This window comes from Pseudophryne corroboree, chromosome 2, assembly GCF_028390025.1.
Source record: "Pseudophryne corroboree isolate aPseCor3 chromosome 2, aPseCor3.hap2, whole genome shotgun sequence".
NCBI lineage: Eukaryota > Metazoa > Chordata > Amphibia > Anura > Myobatrachidae > Pseudophryne > Pseudophryne corroboree.
This window is the reverse complement of record NC_086445.1, coordinates 752,403,467-752,417,448: the sequence shown is the minus strand read 5'-3', so window position 1 is coordinate 752,417,448 and position 13,982 is coordinate 752,403,467. Positions and strand designations below refer to the sequence as shown.

Sequence of the window (13,982 nt, the reverse complement as noted above, 5' to 3'; positions counted from 1 at the left end):
GTTCGCTCGCTAGCTGCTTTTAGCAGCATTGCACACGCTAGGCCGCCGCCCTCTGGGAGTGTATCTTAGTTTAGCAGAATAGCGAACGAAAAATTAGCAAAACTGCTACTAAATAATTCTTAGCAGTTTCTGAGTAGCTCCGGACCTACTCTCAGATTGCGATCAGCTCAGTCCGTTTAGTTCCTGGTTTGACATCACAAACACACCCTGCGTTCGGCCAGCCACTCCCCCGTTTCTCCAGACACTCCCGCGTTTTTCCCTGACACGCCTGCGTTTTTTTTGCAAACGCCGGGAAAACGATGAGTTGCCGCCCAGAAACGCCCCTTTCCTGTCAATCATTTACCGAACAGCAGTGCGACTGAAAAGCGCCGCAGAAGCCACAGCAAAACTGCTAAGTTTTGTGTTAAATAACTAAGCGCATGCGCCCTGCGTGTCTTGCGCATGCGCAATTAGCAACAAATCGCAGCATAGCGAAAATCGTCAACGAGCAAACAACTCAGAATGTCCCCCATTGTCAGAGTGCACTTTGCCAGAGCTGCGCCAAATTTATGGCATGGAAGGCATTAAGTAACTTTGAAGAGCTGCAGCATGGGAACCAATCTACACGTTTACCAGTCATTATGCTTTGGATGGTTCCAACACCCACTTTGGAATTAAAGTGTTTCAAGTGGCAACAAAATACACAGTTATTGCAGCAGATTATGCTAATGAATCTAAATTCATTCCATATTATTGCTTCAGTACCACTTAAAAGTAAAGTTTGCCATTTAGGACTGAAAAAGAAAAGAGCAGATATTTTTACCAATAATTCTATTTCTTTGACGTACTCTTCGGCAGTGTTCTATGTGTTTCTGGTTAAAGAGACTCTCAAAGACCTGGGCCAATATTTACTAAGAATTCGAGTTTGTCCGATTTGTGTTTTTTTTTCTAAATCCCAATCCGGGTATTCACTAAGCACCAATCTCGCCACTGTTTGGACTATTCGTAATGGTTTGATTTGCAAAGTTCCGAAATACGAATGAATAGACCATCGGTCAAACACGGCTGTTATTTCATACAATACGGGCATTCACTATTCATTCGTATTTGGGTGTTAGTTTCTGAGTGCTCAAGTGCGGGTCTGTTTTTTTTCGAATCGTTAAAAAAAGCAGCAAAAAAATAGACCTGCTTTTTCCAGTCGAGTTTGGATAACCATGCACGGATCAGTGAGATCTGTGCATGGTTATCTATGGGAAAGGGTCTGTTTAGTGTAAAAACTGGAAAAAAATTGCGTGGGGTCCCCCCTCCTAAGCATAACCCGCCTCGGGCTCTTTGAGCCGGTCCTGGTTGAAAAAATATGGGGGGGAAAATGACAGGGGTTCCCCCATATTTCTTCAACCAGCACCGGGCTCTGCGCCTGGTCCTGGTTCCAAAAATACGGGGGACAAAAAGCGTAGGTGTCCCCCGTATTTTGAAACCAGCACCGGGCTCCACTAGCCAGGTACATAATGCCACAGCCGGGGGACACTTTTATACTGGTCCCTGCAGCCCTGGCATTACATACCCAACTAGTCACCCCTGGCCGGGGTACCCTGGAGGAGTGGGAACCCCTTAAATCAAGGGGTCCCCCCCCTCCAGCCACCCAAGGGCCAGGGGTGAAGCCCGAGGTTGTCCCCCCCATCCAAGGGCAGCGGATGGGGGGGCTGATAGCCTTTTGAAAAAATGTGAATATTGTTTTTAGTAGCAGCACTACAAGTCCCAGCAAGCCTCCCCCGCAAGCTGGTACTTGGAGAACCACAAGTACCAGCATGCGGTGGAAAACCGGGCCCGCTGGTACCTGTAGTACTACTGCTAAAAAAAAAGCAGGACACACACCGTGAAAGTATAAGTTTATTACATACATGCACACCTCCATACATACATACTTACCTATGTTCCCACGTGGCTCGGTCCTCTTCTCCATGTAGAGTCCTTGGGGTACCTGTGAAAAAAATTATACTCACATAATCCAGGGAATCTTGTATTCTTTGTATAATCCACGTACTTGGCAAAACAAAAACACGGAAACCCGACCACGCACTGAAAGGGGCCCCATGTTTACACATGGGACCCCTTTCCCCGACTGCCAGGACCCCCCCTGACTCCTGTCAAAGAGGGTCCCTTCTGCCAATCAGGGAGCGCCACGTTGTGGCACTCTCCTGATTGGCTGTGTGCTCCTGTAGGGTCTGTCAGGCAGCACACGGCACAGATACAATGTAGCGCCTATGCGCTCCATTGTAGCCAATGGTGGGAACTTTGCGGTCAGCGGTTGACAGAAAGTAACCTCACCTTTCAGTGCGTGGTCGGGTTTCCGTTTTTTTGTTTTGCCAAGTACGTGGATTATTACAAAAGGACACGACACACAGGATTTAGGTGAGTATAATTTTATTTTCAGGTACCCTGGAATCGCCGTCGAGACGTGGGCCGAGTCGGCATGTGAACATAGGTAAGTATGTGTGTGTCGGAATGTATGTAATAAAGTTGTACTTTCAAGGTGTGTGTGTCCTGTTTTTTGGGTATTTTTTTTGCAGAAGAACTATAGGTACCAGCGGGCCCGTTTAACCCCCGCATGCTGGTACTTGTGGTTCTCCAAGTAACAGCTTGCGGGGGAGGCTTGCAGGGACTTGTAGTTCTTGTGCAAAAAACAATATTCTTTTATTTTACACTTGGCTATCAGCCCCCCATCCGCAGCCCATGGATGGGGGGGACAGCCTCGGGCTTCACCCCTGGCCCTTGGGTGGCTGGAGGGGGGGACCCCTTGATTTAAGGGGTCCCCACTCCTCCAGGGTACCCCGGCCAGGGGTGACTAGCTAGTGATTTAATGCCAGGGCCGCAGGGACCTATATAAAAGTGTCCCCCGGCTGTGGCATTATCTCTCTGACTAGTGGAGCCCGGTGCTTGTTTAAAAAATACGGGGGACCCCTACGCTTTTTGTCCCCCGTATTTTTTGCACCAGGACCAGGTGCAGAGCCCGGTGCTAGTTGATCAAATATGGGGGACCCTTTGTCAATTTTTCCCCCATATTTTTTCAACCAGGACCGGCTCAAAGAGCCCGAGGCCAATTATGCTTAGGAGGGGGGACCCCACGCAATTTTTTCCAGATTCTTAAACACTTTAAAAACCTTTTTAAGGTACACAATGAAGCCCTGCACGGATCTCACAGATCCGGCCGGGATTCCTTGTGTTTTGTCAGGCAGTGTTTTACTCATCACTCCCGTAAAACACTGCCTGATATTACGAATCACATCGACATCGGAAAAAACGATTGTGCAAAACTCGGCAGCTTAGTGAATGATCGTATCAGGATTCAAAAAGTTGCAGTAAAATGCACCCGATACCATTCGAGTTCAAACACCCTTCAAAACGGCCAAAACACGAATCTTTGTAAATATACCCCCTGGACTAAAGGGAGTAGCTACTTAATATGTTCTGGTATTGTGAGTTGATTGTTAAGTTAAACCTCTATCTACCAACTGAGAAATAGAAGTTACCCATAAGCAAAGGCTGCCTTGGAGTACTTCTAATAGACATAATTACTGGTAAGAATAAATTGCTTTTTCAGTGTATAACTGCGGTGTCTCGTATTTGGTAAAGCCATTAAACTGTAAATGTGAGAATAAAATAATATAAACATCAGTTTCCCTTTTAAAATGGGATAGTAATGCCGGTCAACCACTTATGATTTCTGTCAGTGGTGTTGAAACCATGATGATCAGTGGTATAAAAGTCATGAGAATTATATAAGAAATATAACTTTGTACATAATTCCCAAAGCTTAGGAGGGGAATCCATTGCATTTGCATCTGCTTCTTTGGCAACTGCTGTAAACCCCATGCTGGAAATAGCTTCCTATCCTTTTAAAGTGTATAGATCACATTACTGCTAAAAGAGAGAGACTGCACACACTAGGAGTTTACCAGTCATACCCACTATCAGCTACCTGTCCTGTCTGCTTATCCTCCTGGTGAGCTGCGAAGACCTGGCATCAAAATGTCAAAAGCAGATAGTAAGTTTCAGTGTGTGCTTTAGAGATCTTCATTGTAGGTTGCAATCAGTAAATAGTCTAATCCAATCAGAAGCTTTCTAGTGCACAGTGTTACATACAGTACAAATGGGGATTTGACTTTGCTGCTCAGTCCCCAGAATGCCTGTGACTGGTAGAGCATACCTGTTATAATGCACAGTAAGTTAGAGCCAGGTGTTGCTTAAATGTGATCTATAGATTTCCTCACTCTCAGTCCACGCTGTACAGCTAATCTAAACCTGCCCTTTATGTACAGTGAATTATTCATTTTGATTTAAATTAAAACTAGAATAATTAATTTTTAATAGAGTTGGCCATAGATAGATTACTATATATTTGGATTGTGAAAGCTCCAGCATTTTTCCAAGTTTTGTACAAACTTAGAAATACATAGACTATTATAACAATGAAATAATTTAAACATGGAAAAAATATGAGTAGAAACAAAAGAGAAAACATTTTAATTTCTGATATTTGTTTTAATTTCATTGTCCCAAATGAAACGTCCCTGTTCTGCACAGATTCAGTGTAATCATCAGAACTCATCTTATTGACATTCTTGTAGCTGTGTTTCTGTATCCCTATGTGTAGTTTACTGTATTGCAACTGGCAGATGACAGCTCAGAGACTTACAATGTATAAAAGTGTGTCAATAGGGATCCCATTACAGGTTAAGGAGTTCTTTGCATTATCTGTTAGGCACACTGCAAACCGTTCTTATCCTGTAATAAGAATGCACTATGGGGGTAATTCCAAGTTGATCGCAGCAGGAATTTTTTTAGCAGTTGGGCAAAACCATGGGGGTAATTCCAAGTTGATCGCAGCAGGATTTTTTTTCGCAGTTGGGCAAAACCATGTGCACTGCAGGGGAGGCAGATTTAACATGTGCAGAGAGAGATAGATTTGGGTGTGGTGAGTTCAATCGGCAATCTAATTTGCAGTGTAAAAATAAAGCAGCCAGTATTTACCCTGCACAGAAACAAAATAACCCACCCAAATCTAACTCTCTCTGCACATGTTATATCTGCCTCCCCTGCAATGCACATGGTTTCGCCCAACTGCTAAAAAAAAATCCTGCTGCGATCAACTTGGAATTACCCCCATGTGCACTGCAGGGGAGGCCGATATAACATGTGCAGAAAGAGTTAGATTTGGGTGGGTTATTTTATTTCTGTGCAGGGTAAATACTGGCTGCTTTATTTTTACACTGCAAATTAGATTGCAGATTGAACACACCACAACCAAATCTAACTCTCTCTGCACATGTTATATCTGCTTCCCCTGCAGTACACATGGTTTTGCCCAACTGCTAAAAAATTTCCTGCTGCGATCAACTTGGAATTACCCCCTATGTCATGTATTTTTGGACAACTGTTTGACAGATACATTTTGATTGGGATATGCTTCATCTGTGTACTTTAAGTTGTGATCTTTAAATGTTCATGCATTCCTAGTTTTATAACTTGTGCTCTCCATATTTGTACTATGGGCCTAATTCAATGAGGGTTGCAGCTCGCAGCAGCTTTGTGAAAGCTATCCTTAGCAATGCACCTACTTCCTGCATTTGAGATAGCAATACTGCAGTCATCGCAGTCCAGAATGAACATCCCAAGCTTACTCAGACTACTTGTCGCTGGGCAGCTTGCGAGGCTAAGGAAACTGCATCTCGTGACGCAGTCCTAGTCGTTACCACTCCCGGAAAATGGGAGCCGCCCCTCCCCACAAATGCCTCTGGTTGTTAACCAAGCAGAGGCAATCGCATTACTGCAATGCAATCACAGGACTCGTTCTGCACATGGGCTGAATGGGTCCTGCACATGTGCAGTTTTCCAACTATCACAAATAACACAGACCCTGGACCCATCACTCTTTCAAAACAATGTCCCGTTTTGAAGAATGGTGCCACACCTGCTCCGCCCCTAAACGCCACAGCATGTCAACCATGCTGCAAGTGATATAGCTAGACCCTTTCTACACATGCACATAACGGGTCTTGCATCTGTGCAGGCCCCCAAATATCATATTTGTACGCAAACCATAGGGTTTGCATTCATATATAAATAAGGCCCAATAATATACAGTAAATCACATCAATTGTAATCTCAGCCATTGGTGGCTCAGACCTGGCCAAGTGATCTCCTCTAAATGTGCAGTAGGGATAGCCATAAGCAAAAGCAGGGTGGCGTTTCCAGAATCCCCCATTTCCCCAAAGCATGGCCAGCGGCCACTACATGTGGTACAAATGGTGGTATGCAGTTGCTGCACATGTCCAGTGGCAGCAGAATTTCCTGCCAAGACTGCTGTGTCTACTGTATGTATCTGTGGATCTGAATGCTCAATCATTGCATCAGAGAGAGAATCTGGTATGTGGCTTCAGGACCGTCTTTTCATATAAGCTCAATGGGCAGTTACACAAGGGCCCCAGGAGTATAAGGCTGATAGCTGAGGGACCCCTTTTTCCACCAGGGGTACCAGATTTTTGAAAATCGGCTTTGGGGAACTGGAGATACCTAACGTCAAAGCAGTGGTCCCCATCCTAGCCTGTAATTTGCTATTGCCAGTTAGATATCTCGTGTTCTTTCTGACTTAGAGTTTTTCTGAGGGTATATTCCAAAAGCTGTGACTCTCCTCTTTCGGAAGACACTGGCAGCTTGTCTCTACTATGCCCAGAACTAGAGCTATCAGCATTCCAGCAGCTATACCAAGCTCGAGCTCCACACACCTGGTATGCAGTTTTATATTTTCGGCAGTGGATTGCTCTGGCACCTGAAGTCTGATCACGAAGTCTCCAGTACCTCCTGAAAGAAGGGACTCTCTAGTTCTTCATCCAATTGAAATCTAAGAAATCTAATTCCAGGAACTGGAAATATCTGTTGTCAAGCAAGCTGCCCTCCCTCCGGCAAATGATGAATAAGCCCACTCCACTATCCACCCCTCCCCTGCGTAGTAAACACCCCCTACCACCATGGAAGTAATGTACCGGGGCCCCTTCATTCAGCCCAATGCCCCCTTCTACAGTTTGGTGTTCTCCCTCCTGCCCCATCTTCAACCATCTGTGCAGTAAAGGAGCAATTAGCAGAAATTACTGCTCCAGGTCCTAGATGCTGAGCAGAAGATAGAACACCCCCTATCGTCCATGGAACATGAAAGCTGCTGCTGATAGCACCCCCCACCCCTATCGCTGGAGGATGGGTAGGGCTCCCAGTGCATTGCTTTGCCCAGGGGCCTACACTGCTGTTAAGATATCCCTGTGTGGCTTACCATGATCATTGGGCCTACATATGTCTGAAGTACTGGATTACATAAACTGCACTTTGTTTGGGGCAGACTATAGGTACATGCTAATTGTGCATCATTCAAGGGCTGGCAACAATTGATTTAAAATCAAACATTTGGAAACCTTCCTCCAGAAATCCTGCATTTGCCCCTGATAGCTACCAATAGATGGTAGCTTTGTAATTGATGGTGGAGGTCTAATGTCTCCCTACCATTGATAGCAGAGGTCCAATGGTTATGAGCAATATCTCTCACTAGCACTTGTCCCCAGAACACTACAGGACAAGCCACCATCACCATGTCCTCCTCTGAATGGCTCAATAGCTGTCACGTGTCCCTACTAATGGTTTTCATTGATGGTTTCATACTATCGATGCAGTGTACCAATGGCACCATCGAGCCCTTCAGTGGTCAGCACTAGTTTGCAGACGAAGCATTGTATATATTTAGAATGAGAACACAGATAATTACTGTATATGATAATGGATTTTCTAAATTGATAATTTTGGAAACTCCTGTAAACTGAAATGTTCAGCAACAAAATGCCTATTGTACTCCCGTCATTGACCAAGGATGTGGGATAGACTTGACCATAAATATCCCCCATAGATATAAATGCAAAACTTTGTGCAGCCTTGTGCGAAATGTAATCCTGTTGCCTCACTCTCTTTACTTGTGTCAGCAAAACATTTATTTAGTTCCATGTGTGGTAAACAAGTAAATATATGATTTGTGCTGTACGTTGAAAATGGATATACCTAATTCTGTACAGTGAGAAATAATACTTGTGTGGGAGGTAAATACAGTGCATAGCAGAACCAGTTGTCCAGCATATTATATAGCATCAGGGTCAGTATACAAGACTATTGTCAATCAATTATGACACCATGCTTGCCAATTAGTATTATTATTTCCACTATCTAGTACTTATAAAGTGCAACAGTTTATGTAGACACACATGCATTACATAATGAACAAATCTGAAGAGGGCCATGCCTGTGAGAGATTGTAATCTAAAGTAGAATCTAATTTAATGTAAGGAGGGCAGTGTACCCAGCACTGTACAAAAGATTATGCCCACTGGAAGACCCTTTGTTGATGGGGATTGTCATGTGGTCACATCATTCTTCAATTTATCTGCTTCCACTTTATTACATGCATATAATTTACATTGTAATTGATTATTGAGATGTGTTATTGTGTGTGTGTTTCATAGTTATTAGGTCATGGTAACTAAACATCTATGTTCCTAGTGACCAGAAACAATGATAAAAGTTTGGCCATAACTAATAAACATTGGCAGTATTGTATTACTATGGCTGGTCTGATATTCCACTATAACCTGATTAGGGAGGAGAAGTATTGACCAAATTACTTCATTAGGTGTCACTGAAGCAGTCATTCAGCTATTACATAATAATACACGTGAACCTAGTACTTGTGGATATTTATATATTAGCATGTATCAAGGGGGCTGGCATCTTTCCATTCCCTCTGGACTGTGGGAATTCTAGGGTGAATAAAATGATGATACTGTAACTGGCTAGAAGTGCTCTCCTGGTAGGAATGGTTAACAGTTACGGCTTCTGCTGGACTGGTGGGACCCATGCTGCAGGAGTAGCTGCTCGTGGAGAAACATCTGGTTACATTCTACAAGGAATAGGTCTAAGCACTGGTGGGTGCCGATCACAAGCTGGGTGACATCATGATTGCTGCCTAAGTGGCGGTGATGGACAACCTAGCATTCTGAGATAAATATAACTAAAGGGACAACTACTCAGTGACTGCTGTGCACTGTTTCTCTATAACACAGGCTCTTAAACGCTGTCCTCAGGACACCACACAGTTCATGTTTTCCAGGTAACCTGTGGATTTTTGAAATGTGACAGTTGGTGATATACAGTGCACCTGCTGGGTGACCTGGAAATGTGAACATTGTAGGGTCCTGAGGACAGAGTATGAGAACTACTGCTTTAGAACATTGGGGGTAATTCAGAGTTGATCGCAGCATCAAATTTGTTAGCAGTTGGCCAAAACCATGAGCACTGCAGGGAAGGAGGTTGGGGGGGGGGGGCGCAGATATAACATGTGCAGAAAGAGTTAGATTTGGGTGGGTTATTTTGTTTCTGTGCAGGGCTGCTTTATTTTTACACTACAATTTAGATTGCAGATTGAACACACCCCACCCAAATCTAACTCTCTCTGCACATGTTATATCTGCCCCCCCTGCAGTGCACATGGGGGGTCATTCTTACCTGTTCGCTGGCTGCTGTTTATTGTAGTCGAGCGAACGGGTCAATACTGCACATGCGCCGGCGCCGTAGTGCGCCTGCTCATGCCAGATGGCCGAAGGCCGTGGCAGGGCTGTGGTCGCCTCTGCCTGATTGACAGTCAGAGGTGGTCGCTGGGCGGGAGGGGTAAAAATGGCGGCATTTGGCCGCCGTTTCATAGGCAGGTGTGGCCGGTCCGAACGGGGGGCGGGCCGGAGCGTCTGCGTGACATCACACGCAGCCGCTGCGGGCCGGGGAGCGAGGAGTAGCTCCCGGCCAACACGCTAAAGCTGCGCTGGCTGGGAGCTACACTTGAAGTGCAAAGGCATCGCTGCTGTGCGATGCCTTTGCACTTCTGCGGGGGCGTCCCCCTGCATGTCAGTGTAAATGATCGTAGCTGTGCTAAATTTAGCACAGCTACGATCAACTCGGAATGACCCCATGGTTTTGCCCAGCTGCTAACAAATTTGCTGCTACGATCAACTCTGAATTACCCCCATTGTTCATACTATGAATGGATTTTGCTTGCTACCTGTTTTCAAGTATTGTATATTAAAGTGAAATAAATGCCTTTTTTTTAATATAGTTGCCTAAAGGGCCCTACTCACTCGGCCGACGAGCAACCCGGCGGCGGGGGAGCAGTGACGGGGGGAGTGAAGTTTCTTCACTCCCCCCGTCACCCGGCTGCATTGAAGTGCAGGCAAATATGGACGAGATCGTCCATATTGGCCTGCATGCACAGCCGACGGGAGATCAGCGATGAACGAGCGCGGGGCCGCGCATCGTTCATCGCTGGAGTCTCCACACTGAAAGATATGAACAAGTTCTCGTTCATTTATGAACGAGATCGTTCATATCTTTCAGAATATCGGCATGTGTGTAGGGCCTATAAAGGGCCCTACACATATCTCGATGCGCCGCCGAGGTGCCCGACGGCCGATACGGCCGACGAGCAACCCGGTGGCGGGGGGGCAGTGACGAAGGGAGTGAAGAAACGTCACTCCCCCCGTCACGCGGCTGCATTGAAGTGCAGGCAAATATAGACGAGATCGTCCATATTGGCCTGCATGCACAGCCGACGGGAGACCAGCGATGAACGAGCGCGGGGACGCGCATCGTTCATCGCTGGAGTCTCCACACTGAAAGATATGAACGAGTTCTCGTTCATTTATGATCGTTCATATCTTTCAGAAAATCGGCATGTGTGTAGGGCCTATAAGAGTGAATTCCTAAGGTGTTTTTGCTCCTACTGGGCTGATAACTAGTAACTCTAGCCTGTGAAGTTGACAAACAGCAGTCTGATCATTGCTTAATAATGGAAAGGTATTTGTTTAAAATTTATGGACAGCTTTCCTGCTACATTGTCCACAAAAATGTTTTTTGTTATATTTTATTTATAATGTGTCACAAGGGTTCCACAGCGCATACCTCCCAACACGACCCTCTCCAGGAGGGACACAATGCTCTGCTTCTGGACTTTCTCTTTCTCTATGATTGCCGGCACCTGTGTTGAACAGGTAAATGGATAAGAAAGGTGTTTCAGCACAGGTGATGGAAATCATACATTATTAGGGAAGTCCAGGAGCAGAGCATTCTGTCCCTCCTGGAGAGGGTCATGTTGGGAGGTATGATAGCGCCATATATAGTCAACTGACATACATCAAGATGGCATATAACATAGGATATTAAACAAAACAGTTCACAATATTACAGATATACATAATGACATAATTAAAATCTGCAGCTGTTATAATTACATATAGTCCATAGAACAGACATTCCCAACCTCAGTCCTCAAGGCACACTAACAGCACACGTGACTTAATTAGTACCTCAGTTATTTTGATTTAACATCTATGCTGAAGCCTGGATATCACTAAAACCTGCACTGCTGTTGTGCCTTGAGGACCGATGTTGGGAATGCCTGCCATAGAAGGAAAGAGTGCCCTTCTCACAAGAGCTTACATTCTGTGGGTAGAAACAATGTAAGAAAATAGCATACATGGGGATTGCAAGGATGGGTGCATAAGGAGGAAAAGTGGTAGACTTGGGTGAAGAGATTATGGGGGTAATTCCGAGTTGATCGCAGCATCAAATTTGTTAGCAGTTGGCCAAAACCATGTGCACTGCAGGGGGGACAGATATAACATGTGCAGAGAGAGCTAGATTTGGGTGGGGTGTATTCAAACTGAAATCTAAATTGTAGTGTAAAAATATAGCAGCCAGTATTTACCCTGCACAGAAACGAAATAACCCACCCAAATCTAACTCTCTCTCCAAATGTTATATCTGTCCCCCCTGCAGTGCACATGGTTTTGCCCAATTGCTAACAAACTTGATGCTGCGATCAACTCAGAATTACCCCCCTATATGTGAAGACTGGAAAGCTGTAAAAGTGTATACTAGAGCGTGAGTGTGCATGCCAGGGGATAGGAGCAACATAGGAGAAGTGTGTGACGGTTTTAGTGGCTTTTAGGGTGAGTGAGGAATGGCCTGAGCCAGGAAATATTGCAGAGGTAGAAACAACATGATTTAGAGAGGGACTGGATGGATGTAGGGAGAGGAAGAGGTGGCTGAGTCGAAGTGACAAACTAGACTTTGCACTAGGGGAATAGGGGAAAGGAAGGTATTGTAAATGGAGATGGAGAAAGGAGAGAGGGCCTAAAAGGATGGAAAGATGACACTTCTTTGGAGAGATTCAGTTTTAGGAGCAAGTGTGACATCCAAGCAGAGATAGGCAGCAGGTGACATGAGAAAGAACGGGAAAGGAAACATCAGAGATAAATTTTGGTGACATTCTCATACAGGTGGTAGACTGAATGGGTTGATAACCTCACTAAGGAAAGAGGTGTAGTAGGAGAAAAAGGAGATTTATGGTATACTTACCATAGTTAAATCTCTTTCTGCGAGGTACACTGGATTCCACAGGGAATACATCGGGGGTGTAGAGTTGGATCTTGATCCGAGGTGACAAACGGGCTAAAGCTTTGACTGTTCCCAGGATGCATTGCATCGCCTCCTCTATAGCCCCGCCTCCAGGCACTGGAGCTCAGTTCCGTTAAACAGTCCAATGCAATGGCAGGTAAAAGAGACGGCAGATGTTAGTCACATAGAACCACATTCTCATGACAGGAGAAGGGACCAGCGGCTAATGCCATACAAACCCAAAGAAGCTAAGTGCGTCAGGGTGGGCGCCCTGTGGAATCAGGTGTACCTCGCAGAAAGAGATTTAACTATGGTAAGTCTACCATAAATCTCCTTTTATGCAGCGCGTTACACTGGGATTCCACAGGGAATACATCGGGGATGTCCTAAAGCAGTTCCTCATGGGAGGGGACGCACTGTAGCGGGTACAAGAACCCGTCATCCAAAGGAAGCATCCTGGGAGGCGGAAGTATCAAAGGCATAGAACCTAATGAACATGTTCACTGAGGACCACATAGCCACCTTGCACAATTGTTCTGCAGACACGCCATGGCGGGCCGCCCAAGACGGTCCAACAGACCGAGTAGAATGGGCTTTGATAGCAGCAGGAGCTGGGAGCTCAGCCTGAGCATAGGCTTGCGCAATCACCATTCTAATCTATCTGGCCAAGGTTTGCTTATTCGCAGGCCAGCCACATTTGTGAAGACCAAAAAGTACAAAAAGGGTATCTGACCTCCTGATAGAGGCAGTCCTCTCCACATAAATACGGAGAGCCCGTACCACATCCAAACAATCAAACAATGCTGATTGGAGGACAAACCAGAAGACATAAAAGCCAGAACCACAATCTCTTGGTTAAGATGGAAAGGTGACACTGACACCTAAGAACTTCCCGGTCACAGTGAAAAAGCAGAAAGGGTGGACGATAGGACAAAGCGCCTAAGTCCGACACCCTCCGAGCTGAATGAGGAGGTCTGGGCATTGAGGAAGTAGAAGAGGACACTCTATCGAGAGACTCTGCAAGTCTGAGAACCAATGCCGTGTGGGCAGAGCTGGAACGACTAGAAGTAGTATTCCTCTTTCTTGCTTGAACTTCTGCAGTAACCTGGGCAGGAGAGACACTGAAGGGAACACGTACGGCAGCCAAAAGTTCCATGGAATTGCCAGTGTGTCCACGAACGCTGCTTGAGGATCCCTTGTCCTTGATCCGAAGACCGGAACCTTGTGATTGTGTCGAGACGCGATCAGGTCTACATCTAGTAGGCCCCACTTGTCCACTAGGAGTTGAAAGACTTCCGGATGAAGACTTCACTTTCTGGCGTGAACGTCCTGATGACTGAGGAAGTCTGCTTCCCAGTTGAGAACTCCAGGAATGAACACCGTTGATATCGCTGGCAGATGGCGTTCCACCCAATGGAGGGTTTTTGACACTTACATCATTGCCATGCGGCTTCGAGTGCCGCCTTGAT

General features: G+C 45.6%; 1 protein-coding gene across 1 annotated transcript in view; it reads left to right on the top strand.

The window, feature by feature from the left end:
- Positions 1-3,915: 3,915 nt before the first annotated feature.
- The window catches only part of AMPD1 (adenosine monophosphate deaminase 1), a 398,148-nt gene continuing 388,081 nt past the window's right edge, over positions 3,916-13,982 (top strand). Inside the window, exon 1 of the mRNA XM_063955432.1 lies at positions 3,916-4,024. Within this exon, the coding sequence (XP_063811502.1) occupies positions 4,009-4,024 (16 nt within the window). The 5' untranslated portion in view covers positions 3,916-4,008. The remainder of the gene's footprint in view (positions 4,025-13,982) is intronic.